The sequence below is a fragment of the Silurus meridionalis genome, chromosome 23 (genome assembly GCF_014805685.1).
Source record: "Silurus meridionalis isolate SWU-2019-XX chromosome 23, ASM1480568v1, whole genome shotgun sequence".
NCBI lineage: Eukaryota > Metazoa > Chordata > Actinopteri > Siluriformes > Siluridae > Silurus > Silurus meridionalis.
The window spans coordinates 8,397,922-8,421,055 of NC_060906.1; the positions used below are offsets into that span (position 1 = coordinate 8,397,922).

The window sequence follows — 23,134 nt, forward strand, 5'->3', positions numbered from 1 at the left end:
TGTTATTGCTTGAGTATTACATTTACACGTTATATTATCGTATACATACCTGTTGTGTACATGTCCTGTTAGTTCTTATCCATATTTTCTTATATAACTTTTCTTGACCTGATTCCTAGTCTTTAACCACACGCTACGCCACAAGAAAGTGACTGTTAGTAAACCATTAACCGCTTTACAAGCTACACCTTTTAAAGCGAACCCTGCTGCTGCTGAGCTGAATAGTTCTGAGTCACATTAGAGGTAAGTATCTGGGGCTGACCAGAGTGGTGAAGCTTTGCATCAACCATAAGCAGATAAACGGTATCGCCGATTTAACCATAAATGCGTTTCACTTTCATTTTCTGTACACTGATTAGAAGTATGTGCTTTGACTGATTTTTCTCAAACAAGCAGAAGCAAATCACCTGTAACACGATTTAATGGCTCATATGGATAGAAATATGGATTGACTGGCAAATATGGATAGAAATGAGCTAATTCGATTAAATTATAATTTCCATTCAGCCAATAATTTGAATTAACCCAGTTTTTGTCTGATTAATAGTTAAATTTAATTGTCTAAATTCTACTTTTGGCAACAAACTTTGGCCTTGATTTGATCAACCGATGTATATTATTTCAATGGAAATGTAAGGAATATCTGCATGAACAATGCAAAGAAGAAGCTAGGGATGCAGGATTGACCAGGCTGTCTGGGTAGGAAATAATTAAGGTATTATGATTATTATTCACTCAAAGCAACTCTAGGTGTCTGTAATATCATGTATGCAAAAGAGGGTAGATGGGTATTAATGGGAAGTAGAGCATAGTGCTTTTGTCTGAGTGTGTCACGTTGTCCTGTGATGTGTCCAGCATGTGATTGGCTGGCTTAACTACCCCATCACAATTCCCCAAACCTCAAATTTCAAACTTCTATTCCCAAGCATAATGTCTGAGCATGGTTTTACACTGAGTCGGCATACTATTCAATAATTGCAATGCTTACTCTACCCTCTTAAGCTTTGCAAAATGTCAAGCTTGAAAACAGAGCAGATATTAATCATAATCACTGTCACCTGATGCGACTTCAGCTCTTCAGACAGCTTGCACCCGTCTTTAACCCTGACCACATCTCTAAGACATGTCTGACCAATGAGAAACACTGTCCCGAGATCCCGAGCCTTCTTATAATAGAATCGTGACCAGCGAACAACCTCACTAGAGCACCAGATGCACAGTGGCCACATTGTAAGCTGCAGTTTTTATTGGTTTAAAGCAAAATAAACTCTAGCACAACCACAAAAACCAGCACACTTCATCTATAGCTATAGTAAGGTCAGAATTCACAGCAATTTACTGCATGGAAAATCAAATGCATCTAAAAGAACTTGACAGATTGAATAGAATGGAACTTAGTAAATGTGTGTAAAACTGTTGAGCTGGAGATTGGGAGAGTGGGAATTTGGCGAGATTTGGAGAGGGAAAAAAAAGAAATTAGAGACGCCAGAGAAGAAGGAATAAACAGTTCGGGAGTATGTGAACCACAGTTTGCTGCAGTTGTCTTTGGTCGCTGTAGCAACAGCCCCACAGCAGTGGGACGGATTTTGTAAAGCCTTCGCTCTTTTAATCTGAGCGGAATGAGAGCAATGCAGCCGGGGAGTTCGTCCTGCTGCTCCTGCCAAGTATGTCCACATGCAATGTCGAGGTCTTTAAGGAGCATTAAATGCTTCACTGGATTTTGTGGACGTGTACCCCTCAGCTGAGTAGAATGACATTTCATAAAGGACCATAAGGACTTTAACCCCTGTTTAGCTGCTATTGATAAACCAGGCACAAACAAGACCAATTTGATGTCAAATGACATGAATTCTAGCATCTCAGGTGTGTGTGGCCTGGTCCTGGTTTGACCTCTAGCCCTAGGCATGAAGTACATTGACCCCTGACCCCCTGAAGTACTGCTTGTTTGTAGTCTGTCTTCGCTTGACAGGATTCAGCACGTTTTATTCCAGTACATTGTACGTTCAGGACTCAGGCAAAGCTCCAATTTCTTATTCACAATCTATTTAAGTCATAGATGAAATATATGTGAATTAAAACGACAACTTGGAGAACTGGACTTCCCATACAAAATTAGAGGAACTGTAGTGCTGCGCAAGTTTTCCTCTGAGTCCAAATCCAGCCCACGCCTCTATTACAGCTTTGTGTACAATAATAATTGCTAAATGTGCAGTAACTGTATCATAATCTGACTTTTCTGCCATCTGTTTAACATTACACATTTTAAAAGCAATCTCCATAAGATTTAAAATGCATTGATTGTACTTTATATTTATATATATTTTACATTAATCTTTACTTAATATTTAGTTGAATTTTACTGGGAGCAGCTGCAACCCGACAGTTTCACTGCAGGATCAATAAACTTGTCTGATTCTGATGATTGAATGCTTAAAGGTTGCCTTTTGGAACAATGTCCAAAAGTCTGAGCAACCTTCGACATGTCAGGCGGAGCTCATTTTATTATCTCAAACTAGTACACTGTTTATTTTTTCCTGAAAAAATCTTCTAAATGTGACAGGCCAGAAAAAAGAGCAAGAGCAGGGGTCCTCAAACTATGGTGCCCCCACATTGGATCGGCCCTCTAAACAATGTCAGAGACATGTTATTAAAAATGTAATTGATATTTATAGATTATATTATATTATATCTGTATTTGATAATGAAGGTTGGCTTTCAAACTAAAATTTTCCTTAGTTATTATTGTAGCCTAATTATTGGTTAGATTCACCCTCCAACCAACAGAATGGTACATTCTATATAACGTAAATGTTTTAATTTTAACGGCATTAAATGTGATAAAATGTCAATATGATAATAATAAAGCTCTTTTAATAGGCGATATACTGTATCTCTTAAAAAGTAACGCTCATTTGTCTGTAGGGTACATAACAAAATGATGAACTAATACTGGTCGTCACTCCCCCAGTAAAGAAACTAAAAATTATGTGTCCCTCACAGAAAAAGATTTGGTGACCCCTGCTCAAGGGACTAAAAATCCATTACAGTATATGAAGAGCATCAGCACAGTTTTTTTGTCAACGAGTTTCTGTCATGCCAACCAACAAATCAAAAGAAACTCATAATCGAATGCTGTACACAGCGCTGTCGTTTAAATTTGGCAGCTCTATAATTATATCCTTGTTTTTTTTTGTGGGTTTCTGCCTGCCGAATTTCCATCTGCAGTGTTAACAGGGTGGTTAATTGTAGATGACGAGACTCTCCGCTTTGAAACTGGGTGCTTCTGTTAAAAACGCACAAACATCCCCCCAAAAATATACGTCATAATCAGTTTCTAATTCAAAAGGGTCCTGCGAAATGTCTCGTTCAGCCAGCAAACACATTCATCAACCTGAGAAAGCAGATATCAGACACCAGCCACAGCTTACACTTCATTCATCACACACATGCACACTCACGCACACAGTTTAACAAATGAAAGAGCATATATAGCCTCAAGTCACACATCTGCAAATGGACACCTCTACCCTCCCTCCTTTCGTGCTATCCGCGCACACACACACACACACACACACACACACACACACACGCAAACACACATTTTTACAAGCTCCAGGTGTTATCAGTACAGTACTGTATACGTTTTACACTCTGTGGGGCATGTTCCAGTAAAAACCCCACAGTGTTTTCAATTCTTTCAGCTCATAAATCTCTCTCACACACACACACACACACACACACACACACACACACACACACACACTCAAATGCAAACACAATGATAAACCCTTCATAATGATAAACTCTACCACATAACTCAAACATGGTGAGGTATTTACGCTACTAATCAGTTGAACATTTCCTCATGAGTCCCAGTATTTCCCGTCATACACAGTTTTTTTTTTAAACATTAAACTTGGAGTAAGATTTTGATCCTGGCCCTGCTGAACACTTCATTTCATGCTCTTGCGGTGTTCCTCCTGTCCTTTCCTCCTACCTCTTTCCTGTGCTGAAGGATTTTGGGTGGTAGTTATTACCCATTGGCTCTCTGTGAAATTACAGAGCCATTTCCTGAGTCCGACAACGCAGCCGTGATAGGAATCGCACATTAACACAATTGACTGTAGAACATCTTCATAGAACATGAATTCAACTGCCAAAACATACAGGCGACTAGAAAGAATAAACCCTTTCTGCTGGAGAAAATAATGCTTGACTCTAAATAATAAAAATTACTGAATTGTTTTATTTGCAGGTTTTACATGTATGTAGCGATTCCTATTATTATTATTATTATTATTATTATTATTATTATTATTATCATTATTATTATTATTATTATTATTATTATTATTATCACATCCTTAGCAGATGGCCAACACATGTCCATTCGAATCATATAACAGGGGTCAAATAGGACTGGAGGATGTTGGCAGTGTAACAATGTATTGTGTATTACAGCCACTGTGGTCAGTTTATGGGCCAGCTGGATTGAGTGTAGTGCATCAAAGCAACATCATCATGTCAACAACGGCTAGGCCTTGTCCGCTGAAACGTGAGACTCTCCGGAGAAGGAGATGTTTGTTTTATATATATATGAGAGCACAGTAACCAAACGAAACACTCACACTTTCCGTTAATCTTCCAGTTCTGCGGTTCAGCCAACAAGGTAATGGCATGGTCGATTAAACTCAACATTTAAACAAAACCTGGGACGTTAGGGAACCTTTAAAAGACAACACCTAGCATTATTAACTGCACAGCAGTAGGATTACGCTCACGCCACCTGAGGAGAAATTAGCCTGAACCTGGAAACTCTGTGTCTGTAGGCCAGGGGTCAAAATACCGAAGTGTGGATGTTGCCAGGGTGATCGTGATGGTGATGTGTGGCTGATAAGCTTCCACAGTGCATGCAGGAAATTAACTCTCAGTAATTATGTCATTATAGGATTTCTGTTTTTATGGCCAAATTACAGGGCGCAGAAGGTGGGGTGGAGAGGTAGGGTGCTTGCAAATGGGGTTAGACTCCTGGTGGGACATGGAGTGTCTGGCAGCCTGGTTGCAATATTATTGTGGAAAATCTGTTGAGGAAGCAGCTTTTTTACAGCAATTCTGCCATTTGTGGAAGCTCAAGCAAGGATCCGACTTTGCCAACCAGTGAGCCGTTCGAGCTGGCTCAGTGCCCTGATAAAAAACAATGAGTCTTTCACATCGCCTAACACATGCCCATCACGCATGTTCATGTACACACACAAACATACACACACGCACACGCACTGTGGATCCAGGGTGATCCAAATGCCTAATCATACTACCTTTTTTCCGAGACATCATCGGCTACATCATTCAATCTGGAAGCACAGAATTGAGAGTTTGAGATGACGTGAAGGGACAGAAGCAGGATGGATGTACAGCCCAGTGTGCAAGAAATCATTGTTCATACTCCGATCTTCAGGCCAAACCAAAGCCATGCTACATCAGCAAGTTGATTCGAATCTCATGCTACATTCGTAAATTACTGGAATATATCTCAGGTTCAAGGATATTAATCAGTGTGTTCCAAAGACTCCCAACCTTTGGTTGAATTTTTATATATGGCAACACTGTATATTTTCATAACGTTGTGTAACGGCATTATCTTATCAGCCTACAATTCATTAGAACCTCATAAACCCAATATTGAATATATTTATGATCTGGCACACGGTATATAAAACTCAAAGATCGCAGCCTGTTTAAAAGGGCAGAGGTCAGTTTGTTTAAGTGCACAACGTTACTGAAACTCCTACTTTTACAAATTCAGGTACTACATACCTACATCATGTAAAAAGACAGTGTATATAGTGTGCGTTTTTTGATGTTTGAACATGACCGCACACACATACATACACATCACATATATTTATATGTACATTACTTCGTATTTCCTGACCATCTTTCCTGACCTGAAAATTATATCACACTTATTCAAACTTCATTCAAGTTGCATGTTCTTCTGACACACATACACACACACACACACACACACACACACACACACAACAGTCATGATACATGACACAATCCAGTCCATAGAAGCAGAAAAAGCTACATCAATGCTGTATCAATTTAAGTTTTTACCATTGTCTCATTGTACGCTTCAGCTTATTGTCTTGTTGTATAGTGAAGTTGTTTTCGATCAGCCGCAGTCCAGATGGAACTGCATGGTGTTGATGTATGGAATGGTAGCCATGTTGGTTTAGTTTTCTTTTTACCTGGAATAAGTCTCCAACTTTCCCTGCTCCAAAACAACCCCAAACCATTAAACTTCCACCTCCATGTTTGACTGTGGGTCAGTCTGCTAACATCATCTCTCCTGTTCTCCATCTTACACAAGTTCTCTTGTTAGAGCCAATAATGTCTTATCTATCCACAGAACTTTGTATCTATTTTTTCACTGTGCAATTCTTGTGTGTTTTTCTCTTTTTTCTAGTTTGGTGCATTCAAACAAAAGGCCTATGCATGTGTCTTAAAAACCATAAAAGCTAGGTACTGTATTAACTTTTGACAGACACTGTATATCATACTTTATATTGAAAAATTACTCTTTTGAATCTTAATAAATGATTAAAAAATATATAGAAGAATCCTGAAATTTGTATTTTTATTTAATTTTTGACCTATGATTGCATGCCTGGACACATACCTTGTTGAACTACCAGTAGCAAAAGTAATAATCTACTTGACTACTGGTGCATGTACCAAGAGCGATTTCCATCGCTTGCTAGGATTGCACACAGGTGTTTATCTGCACCAAGCATCAGCACAGAGAGTGAGCGTTTATTCAGTGCAGCATCTTATGTTCTCAATGACAGGAGGAACAGTCTCTACTGCCAGAAAGCTGAGCAACTGTTGTTCTTGAATAGAAACCTGCTACTTTTATTGAAATAGAAAGCAGTCCAATTTGCAATGTGCAATTACATAATAATTTGTGTAGCCTTAAAAACTTTGTTCTCGACTTGTGACTACAACTGTTGTTTACAATTTGAGGTTGGTTCTAGTTTGTATTAATGCTGTTTTGCACAATAATTGTTATATTTAATTATGTTGAAAAAAACTTAATGGAGAATAATATATTTAAGTTTGTTTTAAAATATTTAGTTTGTCAATATGTGATTATTTTATTGGTTTGTAGTCTTTCAGTTCAGATTATTAAAATGTCACAAAATTAAAAGAATTATACATATGAAATATATAATAACATTATTTAAGCATATGTGTATATATACAAAGATGAATATGGAAATATGGAAATATTGTTTGAGTTATTAAAAAGTTTACAAAAGTAAAAAAAAGTAAAAAACTAAAAGACTAAAAGCAGCAGAAGCAAGGATTAATTTGTTTTATATTACATTGCAGTAATGGTCTGAGGAGATTTGGAGGTGATTTTACATACTATTTTAAAATGAATTTATATAATAAATTGTTGTTTTAATCAAATATTTTACTTTAAAATAATAATTAAAAAAAACAACCCGACTGTTTATACATGTTGACACTATGCAAATACGGTATTAAATTGAACGAATAATAATTACTAAACTATAAATATTTCTTTTTGTACATAGATGTACATGTTCTATGTCCGAAGTAATAAACTAGCATAAGCTGAAAACTGAATTTAAAACTTTCATCTATAAGCATGTCAGAGATGACTGGGGACATACTTAAAATCAAATAATTTCAATTTATAGTTTTATTTCAGATTTAAATAAAACTATACATTTTTATTAAGATTACTAATAAAAGTCAGAGTGGTTTGATGTAGAAATGTAACTAGAAGCACAGCATAAAAAGTAATGCGTTCATGATCTGAAGGCAGGCACTTAACCCTGAGTTAACCTACAACCAGGGTGATAATTTTAACCCACCAGCACATTACCACACACATGAGGCATAAACACTCCCCCTCAGCACTTATAGCTGCCCCTGAAATTTGTACTAGTAGTGTAACTGCCGTTAAATAACATAGTAAGGAAAAGACAGACTCTCCCTCATTACTGTGTCCTGTGATGCCACACATGGTTGCAATGCTTTTGTGTAAATCAGCCACATGGGTTTATCATGCTGACGACGTGCAGGAGAACAATGTGTTACTCACAGTCTGGGTTTGGGCTTGATAGGAATAGGGGGTCCCTCCTTAGATGGAGATGGAGATGAAGGAAGGTCAGCTTCTTCAACAGGTGATGGAACATCCTTCATACTCACTGCTGACTGGGGGCTTGGGGTACTGCTGCTGGAAAATGCTCCATTCGCTTGGTGCTCAACAGCTACAGCAGACTGGACACTAGGCCAAATGTCCAGCTCATTTATCTGGAAGGCTTCGGCACTAGGCGGAGTTTTGGGTGGGACCTCTAGGAGGCTGATTTCATTGGGCGGGGGAGGGGGCGGGAACGAATGATTGTCTTCGAAGATGCTGTTGTCTTTGGATATGCCATTTCTGGATGACTCCTCAGGCCCTAAATTGAGGACAGACAATAAAGTATATTGAATAGATTACAATTTCTTTGTTTTGGTTTTTATAGTTTTTTTGACATATAAAATGTAAAAACTAATTTTTTTCTTTTATAAATTGTAGTGTGAAATTAATCCTGTTTGTGCACTATATATCTTAGGCAATGGAACAGTATGCCTGTTGTGACATAGTAGAAACATCATGATATGTTGAGCCATTATGATATGTCGTTTAATAGTTAAATATGCGATTAATATAAATAATTATGGTAGCTAACTCTATTAGTATCATGGCTGAATATGTAATAATTATTGATAATACAAAGCACAGAACTACATAGTTAAATACAATCACCAGCTGCCCACACAAGCACAATTTAAAAAAATGCAGATACAAGTCTAAAAATTAATGTCATGTTCACATCATGTGATCTCAGTCCTATTAACTAGGACATGGTTGTTGGTGCCAGATAGATTGGACAATCTCTGGTGGATTTTCACACACAACAATATCTAGGGTTAAAAATAAATACTATAAAAAAACCAAAAACATTCAATTTGTGATAACTTCTGGATGATTAGGGAAAGTCAGAGGAAAATGACCAGACTAGTTTAAGCTGAGAGGAAGTGTATAGTAACTCAAATAACCACACTTTATACACAAGGAGAAAAGCATCTTAGAATTGACAGCCAAAAACAGGGATCTACGGCTATTATTAGCACAAAACTGGACACTTCAAGATTGGGTGAAAAAAAAACGTTGGCATGTATTTTGGTTTATTTATTTGTACTTAGTTAAGACTTAGACTGTATATTTAAGTATGATTAATACATAATACTTAAAAAAAACTATTAAACAAAAATCAGTGTTCTTTCTGGTGCTGATTTATCTCTAAGGAAACGTGTTTTGGTTTGGAGTGCATCTAAGCCTTTATGAATCCATGTAATCCTTGTTTATTTGGGTCAGACCTCATCTTTGATATAAATAACTTTGCTGATCCAGCCCCAGAAATAAACACTTCTTCCTTGGCATGCGTGTGCTGCACTCAGGATCGACTTCCACCATACAGGTGCTCATGTTCACTCCAAGCAATCTCAATATATGCACAGAGCATAGGGTTTTACTGCGAGAAAACCAAACGCTAAAACCTTTACTGCTCCTCTTGGGAAAAACCCTGTCTGTAAATGAGAGAATTCAATTCCTCTTTTTTCGAGTTTTTTACCAGAAAGAATTCAAAACCTAAAAAGGAGAAAGAGTTCCTTGTTGTTAATGCCTCTTTGAATCAGGAAACCCTTCTTATGTCGCTTCTTTCACCACAAACCATTGAAGACTTTCGCATGAGTCACTTATAGTGTATAATTAAGTCATACTGCTCGAGCCACATGCGTCTAAATATTTACTATTGCAACCGCTTTATTACTGCTGACTAATATAAAAGATTTGTTACCTCCATTGGGAGCAGATTGTACAAAACATATTGCCATGGTAAATTCGTCCATTAGTTCAGGTTATGATGCTTTACAGATCACCATAGAGGACAAACTCGACCACATTAACATAATAACCCCTTTCCAAAAATTGTGTTGGTTCCCCTTTTGCTGCTAACACAATCCTGATGCATCGAGCATTAAAAGCATTAACTTCTTCAGCAGTTTGAGATACAGGAGCTCATCTGTTGTGTTGGACCACACGGACCAGCCTTCATGCCTCACGTGCATCAATTTACCTCGGCCACCCACGACCCTGTCCCCGGTTCACCACTGTTCCTTCAATGGAGCACTTTTGATAGATACTGACCACTGCAGACCGGAAGGACCCAGAAGAGCTGCAGTTTTGGAGATGCTCCGACCCAGTCGTCTAGAAATCAAAATCTGTCCCTTGTCAAACTCAAATCCACATCCTTGCCCATTTTCCTGTTTCCAACACAGCAAATTTGAACTTGCTGCCTAATAAATCCCACCCACTAACAGGTGCCAGGATGAAGAGATAATCAGTGTAATTCACTTCACTATAATGTTATAATGTTATTCCTGGTCATTGTGTCTACTAATTTATATTAATGCATAACACTTCGTTATTAATGAGGAAAACATGTTTGTAAAGGTGATTTGCGATTACCTGGCAGAATGGTTAGCTGGGCGCTGCATCTGATGGAGCCGTACTGGTTTGAAGCACTGCAGCAGAACAGGCCTCCGTCTTCAGGGAAAACTTCGGCTATCACCAGAGTGCAGATCTCCTCTGTTAGATCAGTCAGAGGAGTGATAAATTAAATATTGCTTACAGACAATGGTAGACTGTAAGAATTCATTATTTACTCTGTTATCGTATATAAGAATATTTATATTTTTCAGAAAATTGTACTGCAGTACATTTCAGACAGATATACAGTTCCTCGCTACTGCAAATTGAACACATAGACAGTGTTAAATACAAAGCTGTGGCGAGAGCACACATGTAACCCGTAGTTCTAAGAGTGTGTAGAGTACATGCTCTTTCACTGTGTGTCTGTAACTATAGAAATCTTCCTCATTATAAAGGTCTGATATTCAGGAGAATGGAACACTGATCTGCATTCATTATTCACATCGAGTTCTTATATATCACTACTTTTTACTCAGTGGTATTTAAGTAAATGTACTTCACCACTGAACTTAAGTATTTTTTGGCTACTTTCTAGTTTTGCTGTGTATCAAAAATAAAAGCAACTTTTACTCTCTACTCAACTACATTTTTGATTCCATATATGTACTTTTTACTCCATTATATTTTAAGTGACAATGACCATTATCATTTACATTTTGCAATCAATCAGTCAGCCTTAACTTTATCTAAAATGATTAACTTAAATGTTATTTTTCCATTGAATACTAATGGTTCTTCTACTTTGTTACATGATCCTCTAATTTCATTTGTTAATTAAATATCCCCTTTTGAAAGATTGCTTTACTACAATTTGTTTTGTATTTTAGGAAATAAAACCTCACAAAGTTTTATATCACAAATGTTTTGGATTTTCACTCACGTGACTTGGTCTACATTCAATGAGTCAAATATTCAAGTACTGTTCAAATGCTCAAGTCATATTGGAACTCTTTATACCTCTGCTTTTACTTCTGATATTTATATCAATTTAAAATGGGGTATTCAAGTACAGGATTTGTGTACTTCCAAATACAGGATTTGCATCCATTACTGGTTACAAATGGCCATGGCTTTCAAACCTTTATGATTCTGTATTCAAGTAGAGGATGTCCTCATAAAACAAAGAAAGTGCACTTGATGTCAAATAAGTGGCACAACACTAATCTATAGGAATTTTGTGTTCTGATGCAGCATGACATCATTATCAGGAATATAGTGATGAAGGTAAAAGTGCTGTGACAGAAGCTGTGATTGACTTTTAGAGTTGATGAGTTAATCTGATGAATACAGATGGGCGTAATGCAACCAGATGTGTTTCACAACCAGGTGAGAGGAAGAATAAGACAGGTGTGACAACATAGACACATAAATTTGTCAGAAATTGGTGTGATTCAACGTTAAAATATATCTTAATCCTGTTTAGACGTAATCTAGTGTCTGGGTAAAACTATACAGATGCACAGAGGATGCATCACAGCCTGTGTACCTTTTAAATAAGCAGGAAATGTGTGTGTGTGTCATTTTTTTGACAAGTAACTGTTTCCACATACGTCCGGATTTTGCATTTGTTTCAAAAGCGTAGTTTGGAATTGACAAAATCCTGTTGCGTCACGCACAGTCATAGGATGTGTAGTTCTGGGATTGATAGAGTGCCAAAGAGAGGGTTGGAATATGTGTGTGTTTGTGTGTGTGTCTGTGTGTGTGTGTGTGTGTGTGTGTGTGTGTGTGTGTGTGTGTGCCATGTGTTTGTGTTTGTTTTGCATGTTGGGGCAAGAGTGACACTCACCAGGCTCTGCTGTAGATCTCGGTTCTGGGAAATAGACAAAAGATCGTGAGAAAGGAGAAAAAGGAACATGTCAGTAGTAGTATTGTTTTTTGTGTGTGTAGTACATTACTTACTGTACATTGTTGCTTGGTTTCTTTTTATACATTGGTTTTTGTCAATCAATACATGCATGCAAGTGTGTTAGCAAAATATTTGTTTGATTATCCCAGAATTGCTGGGTGTTTCTAACTTAGAAAATGTTGCGATATTGGTGGTGGTGGTGCTGTCAAAGTTAATTTTTTTAATAATTTCTATTGAGCGAGCAGTTCTGAGGAATACAGAATTCTACAAAAACAGTTCATGTAATCTGAACAATCTTCTCCTTATCACATCCTGTAGCATCATGTGACAGCAGCTGTTTAACAAATACATCAATCATTGAAAAGAAAACTTTAACAGGAATGTTGACTATCGCTCGAGGTAAAAAGGTGTCATCGTCAGTGTCAATGAAAATGCCATTATCAGTGTCAAAATCAGTGCCATGAGTGTGTTGATGGTGTGCTCCTACTTTTTTGAAGGATGCGAAAATCCGGGGAGTCCTGGATCTCATGACCCTGCCGGAACCACTGAACCCGGAGCGGCGGACTTCCTTTTACCCTGCACTCCAGAACCACCAGCTGCCCCTCACATGCCTGGGCATCCTGCAATAACTATAGGGAGAAAGAGAAAGAGGAAGCATTACGATTAAAACACACACACACACACACACACACACACACACACACACACACACACACACACACACATACACCCATCAGGCATATCATGATGACCAGTGAAGTGAAATACAGTGATCTCTTCATCATGGCACCTGTTAGTGGGTGGGATTTATTATTCAGCAAGACAACATTTGATGTATAAGAAACAGGAAAAATGGGCGAGCGTGAGGATTGAGTGGGACAAACTGTGAAGTCTAGACAACTGGGTCAGAGTATCACCAAAACTGCAGCTCTTGTGGGATGTTCCCAGTCTGCAGTGGTCAGTATTTATCAAAAATGCTCCAAGGAAGGAACAGTGGTGAACCAGCGACAGGGTCATGGGCGGTCGAGGCTCATTGATGCATGTGGGGAGCGAAGGCTTGTCCATGTGGTCCGATTTAACAGATGAGCTCCTGTAGCTCAAACTGCTAAAGAAGTTAATGATGTTAATGCTCGACTGTTCATGACAGTTTTGGCATCAAAAGAGGGGACCAACAAAATATTAGGCAGGTGGTCATAAAGTTAAGGTGTATATATAACCATTGCTTAGAAGATATTTAGGACCGGACTGAGTCACAGAACAACACTGGAATCACCACAAAGTTCAATTGAAAGGTTTAGTTATTATTACATGAGAGAAGATTATTGTCAAATGTTATTGTCAGCTTATTTAAAGTAACTATTATATTACAGATATCCTTAATTTCCGTTTTATGGGCATTTAGGATCTAAGGAATTTGAAACTGGGAGCCTTGTATAACCAATACAGTATGTGCTGCATTAAATGAACATAAAGTGTTCATAAGTTACAGATTTTTAAATGACAAAATGTTTCACAAGGCCAACGCGAATTATTTCATTATGTTGTTCTTCAAAATTTCATCATGAAAATGTCGACATAAAATCCATGATGGCTAAAACATGTTGAGACCCCAAGCCATGTGGCAATGACAAGATCAAAAGAATTTTTACAATAAATTATGAAAGCTCATTATTATAATCCACTTAGCTATTCAGGGCCACCTGACTTTTCCAGTCATATGAGGTTCTTCCCAAACTGTTACCACAAAGTTTTCCACACAGTTGTATAAAAGGTCTTTGGATCCAGTAGAATAAAATTTTCCTTCACTTGAACTAGGAGACCCAAACCTGTTCCAGCATGACGATGCCCCTGTGCACAAAGCCAGCTCCATGAACATATGCTTTACATTGGTTGCAGTGGAAGATCTCCTGATATGGAGTTATTAAACCTATTGGACACCTTTGGGATGAATTGAAATACTGACTGTACCCCAGGCCTCCTCACCTCACCTACATCACTACCTAACTTTATTAACACCCTTGTGTCTGAATGAATCTCCACAAATCTCCACAAACACACTTCAAAATCGAGTGGAACATCTTCCCAAAAGAGTGGAGGTTATTACAACAGCAAATGTGGACTAAATGTAGAATGGGATGTTCAAAAAGCACATATGAATCTTATGGTCAGATGTCCACAAACTCTTGTCTGTCATATGTATGAATAATGACATTGAAGGGCAGATAAAAAAAAAGATAAACAGATTATGGGTGAGATGGAGTAGAATGTAAAAGAAGAGAAATTAGTCACATCTTGCTTGTTTTTTTGTTATTTATTTACCTTGGTGAAGGTAGGGGGAGCTGAATGAAGTCCGTCAGCAGCATACTGTGAAGAGACAGGACTCTGAACCTTAAAAAAAAATGTGTGTGAAAGAGAGAGAGAGAGAGAGAGAGAGAGAGAGAGAGAGAGATTATTATATTCATCTTGCTAAAGAAACTGTCTCAAATTTCTGTATGCCTTGACATCTGTTACTGTCATTCTTAATGAGCTTTCCAGACCTGTGTATTTTAAAACCCTTTTAGTGTTCTTGTGTGTGTGTGTGTGTGTGTGTGTGTGTGTGTGTGTGTGTGTGTGTCTTACTCTCTGTGACAGTGGCTGGAGTAGTGTGGAGCGGAGGGACGGTTTATCAGGGCTTTTTGGTGAAGACGTGCGAATGGTCAAGGACACCGACGCTGTTTTCTTCTGCACCCTGAGGAAATATCCCAGAGTTACCCAGGAACACTGCACACACTCTAATCCACTTTTATACACACAATTACTAAAGAAATTGTGCTAAAATTACATTGGCAAACTACCTAGCACAAACATAATCCTTGATCTTCCTTCACATATTTGTTCTCTCATATTTGTTTTTTTTTTTTTTTTAATGATTCAACTAACACAAAAGCAAATGGATTCATGCTCCATTAAGGTGAACTGTGCTTCAAAGGCAGAGACGGCTGAAAGATTGAGGTTGGTCTCGGCCTATTAATCCCTAACGGCCGGATTTAGAATCACAAAAGCAGCTACATGGCTTATTAAGTTTGATGAGACAAGCTCGGCTCGGCTCTAGGTTTAAAAACTCGGCATTGCATATAAAGGTTTGACGCACTCTTTGTGCATATGACGGTAAACTAAAAAATTCCTCTAAAGTTTTAGTGTGGACGGGTTTTATTTTTCTTTTATTGTGCGAGAATGACTAAATGTTTAGCTGGATAAATCCCTGGCCAAAGGTCTCTGTTATTTTGGATGAGACCTTTTGCTAGATTTTATGCTTATTTGTATCTCTCCCGGAGTCTGTTTGAGATATGTTTGTTGTGTTTATAATGAGAGGATCAGCGTACAGAATGAAATAATCATGCAAGCCATGTTCAGCGTGGTTTGTATTTCTTTCTGATATTTAATTGGTCAATCTGAGATAGAAACAGTGTAAATCTACATATAGTAGAGCTACAGTGTGTCAAGTGTCTTTAAAAGCATATTTCTAAATAATAAATGCATAATTATCAAAGGGAAAAAAATCATAAGGTTTCACCAACTGCAAACAAACACTTTAAATAACTGGAGATCAGTATTTCACCTCCCTGTGCTGTGGCCCACTCTTATTTTTCCAAATTGTTTTTTTTTTTATTCAGCCACACTGGATCCCTTTCAAGCATAAACTGCCTGTTTAAAGTCTTGCCACAGCATCTGAATTGGGTTCAAGTTAGGACTTCATCTAAGCCACTCCAAAACTTTATTCAATTCAAGCCACCAGCATGTTATGATGTTCTTATTGTGGAATGCCTTGTTAACTTTTTGTCTAATGTACCTTTGACTCATCAGTCCACAGAGCATTGTTCCGAAAAATAATAGAATGTAATAATATCCAAATGTTTTTTTGGAGAATGTTTGACAAGCCTTAATGTTTTATTTCTTTAAGTGATGTTTCAATTCAATAGGGCTGGCAGTAATCAGGCCCTGGTATGTTGAGTCTAAATAGGAACCAATTATTCCATTTTTCCTTTTATTAACAGATGGTCCCTGAGTTCCGATGGTTTAATGTACGATTTTACAATCTTACGATGATGATAAAAATATTTTATGTTTAGCGAGGCAAGCAAAATTAGCAGCGTATGCTCCGCCCTCCACTTCCAAACCGGAGCTCGTCCATGTGCCTGCTGCCACATACATATATACTGTACAGATTATCCATTATAATACTGTAAACTGCTTTGTTCATTTATTAACTAGCCATACTGATCACCATTTATTACCTGTATTTCTATTCTATTGTTTTATTATTATTAATCTTTTAATAAATTGATTGATTAAGTTACTACAGGGGCGATTACATTTTCACACAGATTTAGAGAACGTTTGCGTTTGTTAATTGAATAATTTTAATTAGAGTTAAAAACTGTATGTTCATTTAGGGCAACTTTATATTCAATTTACCTTAAAAAAAAAACCTGAACATTTCAGGATGACAATTTGGAACAAAAGAAGAAACCAGAAAGGACTTCTATTTTGCATGGGTGTACTGGTGTATATTTTTTTTACTTTTTTCTTCTGCTGCACCACTTGATTTGATCTGAAAAGAGCTAATCACCTCTAATTGGTTAAGACGTCACTAGAGCATCCTGATGCATTTGCAGAAAATTGGCACCTTGCTCAGTTAGCTTGCCTTACATTCAGAATGGCCTGAAAAACTATGCTTTTATCATATTACTTTGTAAGCTAAAGACCACTCATGCTGTTCTATTCATGCCATTATTATTAGATTCTACCATCCATCTCATATCCATGTTTTAAACGCTGACTTGTTGATGTATTTATATAGAAATAGTCTTTCACTGTTCATGTAAATAGGAGCCTGGTCTTGTATGACTGACAAATAACTGCATGGGAACATTTTCAAGATGGCCGTCAAAGGTGAACAAGATAAACTTTGGTCAGAGCTCTTGGTTTAAGGTAGCGTCAGGAACCTAACATGTCTACATTTCTGTTTTTTTCTAAACCATTTTGGCCACATTGGCTGGAAAAGACTAGAAAAACTTTAAAATCAATTTCTAAAAGAATAAATCTAACTTTTGCTCAGGTGTGAAGGAGATAATTATTTTTGTTGTCTGTGGGTTGAATTGAGGGTGTAACTGAGGTAAACATAATTATACATAGTGTTACCTGACATCATGAAAAAAAGCAAGCTAACAGCAGGTTTGAGGAAAATAACTATACTGACTACATTCTTACACACACCAGAAACACTGGAGAATATTCTTGTCTAAGTTATGATTTCAGTAATCCACCATGGAGCAACATGAGTGCTGTAACGAGTCTGTAACACTCCTAGTGAAATAATTTTTGTACCAGGGACAGACAAACTTGCAACAAATAAAGCCTGCGAAGAAAGAATGATAGAATGACTTGGGATGGGATGGGGGATGGGGTGAATAAGTTATTTGGAGAGAGGAAGGAAGTTGCCTAATGTGATATCAGCAAATAGCGAAAGACAGAGAGATAAAAAGAGAGAGGAAAAATGTGATTCAAGATTTAGAATGGATTAGGATGGTGCACATACGCCCAAAAGGCCAAGAGATCGCAGTTTAGTGTTTCCCTGGTTTATTGTGAAGCCATTTCAAGCCTGTTACCAATAATGAAGCTGTTATGACCGGTGGGAATTAGTTCAAAAGCAATTAGCCTTGCTCAAATGTCAAATGTCAGTGAGGTCAAAGCAGTTATACTGAAAAACATACTGTGGCATGGCTCCTGATTTAGATTTGGACACGGATCCTTCGCCCTCTGAGTCTGAAGAGGAGGCTCCTGAGGATGGAGGGTGAAAAAAATGAAAGAGATAGGAGAGATAGAAAGAGAGAGAGAGAGAGAGAGAGAGAGAGAGAGAGAGAGAGGAACTACTTAATAAATCAGTATACAACTATTATATTAGTGCTTCATCTATACGTGTGTCTACACAAGTTCCCCACCCTCGATGTAGACCTCGGCAGAGGTGTTGTCTGCTCCCAAAGCGTTGGAGGCTACGCAGGTGTACCTGCCCGTGTCGTCCTCGAAAGCCTCGGCGATCACCAGCGTGTGCAGGTCACCATCCTGCCAGATCTGAATATCAGGACAGTGGTGCAGCTCGCGCCCCTCACAGAACCACCTGACCAATCAGAGAGCAACGAGGGAGGGTTAGCTGTGATGGACCGGCCAAGTGCGTCAAACGACAAAACGGCAAAGAAAAATGTCAGCGAGAGGTCAATCTTTGATCTTTACTACAGCATACTATTAGCGTCTGTTTCTGCAAACCAAATATTTAGTCCCCTAAAGATCTGCTCGGTGATTATTGATGGGAGTTGTTTGAAGTGGTTGTGACTAAAGAAATCTGTTTGGTGGAAGGGTTGCAGCTGTGCCATACCTTACGCGCCATCAAAACGCAGGAAGGTCGGCCTGCTTCGGTTGGAAAACTATTCAACAAACATTCATAAGTAAGCTAACAGAGCTGAGCAAGCGAGGATGTGACAAATGCTAAGCTAAATCACAATGACAAGAGCCTCATAAATCTGAGTATATCAGAGTATACAGATCCTTAATGAGCCAAAGGGTGATGGTGACTTTTTAAACAAAATATGCGTTATGCTGAAGCAAAACTCACCTCAGAAGGCAAGCTGCCACTGCTGGTCCCCTAAACAAGGCCCTTAATCCACACCTGCTCTGTTGTATAAATGTAATAACTGTAAGTTGCTCTGGATAAGGGTGTCTGTCAAATGCCTTAACTTATACAAAACCTCTGATATCTAGGGGACATGTTCAATCCGATACGCTTCGCATACACGTACATATTTAATAAACTTGACATCACAAGAATAAAATCCTTGACTAAATTATAGTTTAGTTTACATGCTAATCCAGTTACTCAATCTGGAACACAATTATCATTTAATACTGGTTTTGATGCAATAAACTTTAATCCTGTTTTATCCTATTACTTCAGATTCCATGTCTTAAATCCACGTCTCGTACCACAGCTGGCTTGCATTTCCAAATGCATAGCGCAGATCAGATAGACTGTGGAAAATAAAAGTGCTCGTCCTCTTCAGTCAAATATAGAAAAGTATAATGAATATCGACAATTTTTTAGACTGCCAAACACATGGCATGAGATAAAGATCAAAATCACCATGTTTCCCAGTGATTTTAAGGTCATTAGAGATTAATAAGCAAATTAATATGTCTAAGTCATCATTGGTGAATTCCATCAGCAATATGGGGGGGTTGTTGCTCAGTGGTTAAGGCATTACACTTACAACAAGCAACTACTGCTCAGTTTTACCTCAACTGCTCAGTTGTATTACTGTAATTCATGAGTCACCAATATATATAAGTCGCTCTGGATAAATCTAAAATGCATCTGCCAAATGCTATGATGTAAAAACAAAAAAGAACACCTTGCAGCCTGCAGACATGACCACCATGGACTCGCAACACTCTCACACTCTCACGTTCACATACACCAGATTATTGTTTGCACCTAGACTCAATCACTGACAGAATGTACAGTATAAGCACACACAAACCACTTACTCACCATGAACTAGCACTCTGTATATTTGTCTGACTTATCAAGCTTTTGTTCTTTGCTCATGTTATGCTAGGGTTTGCCTGACACGTCTTAGCTTTGTCTAAGCCCTCTTTTCCCTGAAATTTTCCCTTCAGAAGGAAGATCGACGATGGCAAGAAAACAATGTCAAAATGTATATGTTATATATATTCAGGAAACAAGCCAGAATGAAACAAATACACTTTCGAGACTCTACTGTGCCACTATTTACCAAGAAAGGATATAAATTAACCTTAGCCCAGGAGTGGCAGCATGGTGTGGCTGGAATTTAAACTAATGAGTTTGAATACAATGCCTTAACCACTAAGCTACTACCTCGACCTCTTTTATTGCACAAAGGTATATCATGGTCATATTTGAATATTTTATAGTATGATTTGAATTGAGTTGCACGAGATCCCTGAGCAACTCATCAACCGTTTGAAGCTAATCAGTATTCAAAGGAACAGCACCAACTCTTTTATTTTCTACTCAAGTTCATACACGAGACCTAAAAATTTTAAGGAATCTATTGGAAATGCTTTCCCATAATGCTACTTTATATGTTCGGTTCACTCTTGCTCATTTCCTGACCAATTCATTGTTTTTAAGACCATTAAAAACATCATATTGTGCCATTTTGGAATCCAATCAAGAATCTAATTCTATTCAGCACCTTGAATAAAATCTAATTAAGATGGTAAGATTCTAAAATATTGCCACTTTGTTGTTAATTTTGTAGCTGAGATCAGACCAGACCAGAGCAAATGACTAAATCAGGGTATGTCAGTTGTCTCACCTGGAAAGCCTGGAGAAAACCGTCTGATAGAAGCTGATTATGCTAGACTGAACTTTACCAAGCTTTCTTAATGTCCCACCAGCTGTGCTGACAATTACCCTTCACTCAAAAGGCTAATGCCTGCGGTTTTCCGCCTATACTGTGGTTTTTCCCTCTGTCTTTGAGTTGAATTTGAGCATTTTATTCACTCTGACAGGTAACCATGCTTAGTCATGACACATTTGATTGATATTCAGACAGTGACAAGCTTATGTAGTTTATGTGTGCAGATGGCAGTGAAAAACATCCAGGTGTCTCACACACTCATGCCTGGGAGACTCCGCACTTTGGCGTGACGCATAGGTCTGAGAATCATGAAGGACAGAGTGAGAGCAAGCATGCTTTACTCTCATTCAGACAGACATTCATGCACAGACATACACACTCTAGCTCACGTGAACATGAACCCATGACCTCAGATGGCTTTTTTTGTGTAGAACTCTCCGATACACCCCAAGGGTACAAGAACTAATACTTACGGGAAGCAGAGTATCCTGTACCCTTCACACACACACACACACACCACACACACACACACACACACAAACGCAAACACTTAAAGCTATTCTTTGCCCTGCTGTAAGCCTAAGAGCCGACAAAACAGCTGTTTGAAGAATTGGCAGAGCTCAAGAAAATTCCAGAACATTATTCAGACGTCTATAAAGAAGCTCAACAACGTGGCGTAGTTCGGGTCAGGTTTTCATTTTCCTCTATCAAACTTTATGTGCATAGTTAATCCATTTCAAGTTTGTTTCCTGATGATCTGCAAAGAGTGTAAAGAGATTTTTGACATATCTTTTCTCCATTTCTCAAGCAGGGAGCGTGTGTTTCACACATTCCACAGCATCTTGGAAAAACTCTTGTAAATATCGTGGACATAACCATTTGGTTTGGCTCATATTCCTTACACCATCATGTCATTTCCACACCTCAGGCCGACACCTATGTCCTATTAACACATTTGCTTCGGAATCATACATCCCTACCAGCCAGCGAACCATTTTGACAGCAATTTTTATTTAATATAATAAAATATATAAGCAATATACATATATTTTATATGGGGATTTTCCTGATAGCAGCTGTAAGCACTCACTTTTAATAGAAAACTTGTTAATTAAGCAAGGACAAAAATTCATATCATATCTTAATGTTTCCATTCAGTGTTTTACAGACTTCACACATTGCACTGTGGACAGAAAAACAGCAATTCATCAGGAATGCGAGCCCGAATCCATATCCCAGGAAGTCTGATGTGGTTAACTGACATTTTCTTTTTGCCATAGCCCCATAATTTCAAAAGACTTTTACTAGGTCTTGTACAATTTCTGGGAAATTATGGGGACATCACCAGTGGTATTTTTATAACTATTTATCCTCCAAAGCACTGACACTTTTTCAAACATTAACATGATGAAGACCAGTCTAATTAACAAAAGAAAAAATTGAAGGCTCCTCATGAGTACAAGGACATTTGGAAGTGTTTCAGCTGTGACACATTATATTACAAATCCCCATCCAATGCCACAGAGAGACCTTTTGGTAAGAGCCACCATTTGGCTTTGAATGTAAAACCACTCTGAAAATAACTCAGCATCTTCTTAAGAGAGAGGCCTCAGTACAGCTGCTGTAACTGGTGGCTAATGGCATTGGAGATTGTAGAAAAGCTATTGCATCTCTTGTGACGAACACTAAAAGTCTAATTCAATTTAAATGGTTTTTATTTGTAGAGCTCTGGTAACAGTGGACAGTGTCTCAAAGCAGCTTTACAGATATAAAGATTGTATAAAGTTGTATAAAAGAATGTATAATTTTGGTGTGTAAATTTATCCCCAATAAGCGAGCCAGTGCCGAATGTGTCAAGGAAAAAAAATCCCTGAGATGGTATGAAGAAGAAACCTTGAGAGGAACCAGACTCAAAAGGGAACCTAATCCTCGTCAACACCAAATGTCCATTCATCAAAGTTCCATTATTGTTGAGGTGTCCACGTGTTCACGCCTGTGGTCCTGAGCCATTTTAGTAGACCTTATGATATTAATTACAGTCCAAATACATCCTCAAACTTCTCTCTTTTCCTTGCCACAGTCGCCACTGACTCACTCACTTACATGCACTAAACTTATACATTCTTTTATACAACTTTATATCCTCTTAATCTCTGTAAAGCTGCTTTGATTCAATGTCCACTGTTAAAAGAGGTTTACACATACAAATTAATT

The 23,134-nt window shown here is 38.0% G+C and overlaps 1 protein-coding gene across 3 annotated transcripts in view; it reads right to left on the minus strand.

Moving 5' to 3' along the window:
* The window catches only part of palld (palladin, cytoskeletal associated protein), a 104,214-nt gene that overhangs the window by 35,930 nt on the left and 45,150 nt on the right, over positions 1–23,134 (minus strand). For all 3 annotated transcript variants that reach the window (XM_046836013.1, XM_046836014.1, XM_046836012.1), the window contains exons 3-10: positions 18,464–18,639; positions 18,236–18,302; positions 15,102–15,210; positions 14,802–14,870; positions 12,970–13,111; positions 12,423–12,446; positions 10,613–10,732; positions 8,141–8,498 (exon numbers count right to left, since the gene is read on the minus strand). In XM_046836013.1, the coding sequence (XP_046691969.1) occupies positions 8,141–8,498; positions 10,613–10,732; positions 12,423–12,446; positions 12,970–13,111; positions 14,802–14,870; positions 15,102–15,210; positions 18,236–18,302; positions 18,464–18,639 (1,065 nt within the window). The remainder of the gene's footprint in view (positions 1–8,140; positions 8,499–10,612; positions 10,733–12,422; positions 12,447–12,969; positions 13,112–14,801; positions 14,871–15,101; positions 15,211–18,235; positions 18,303–18,463; positions 18,640–23,134) is intronic.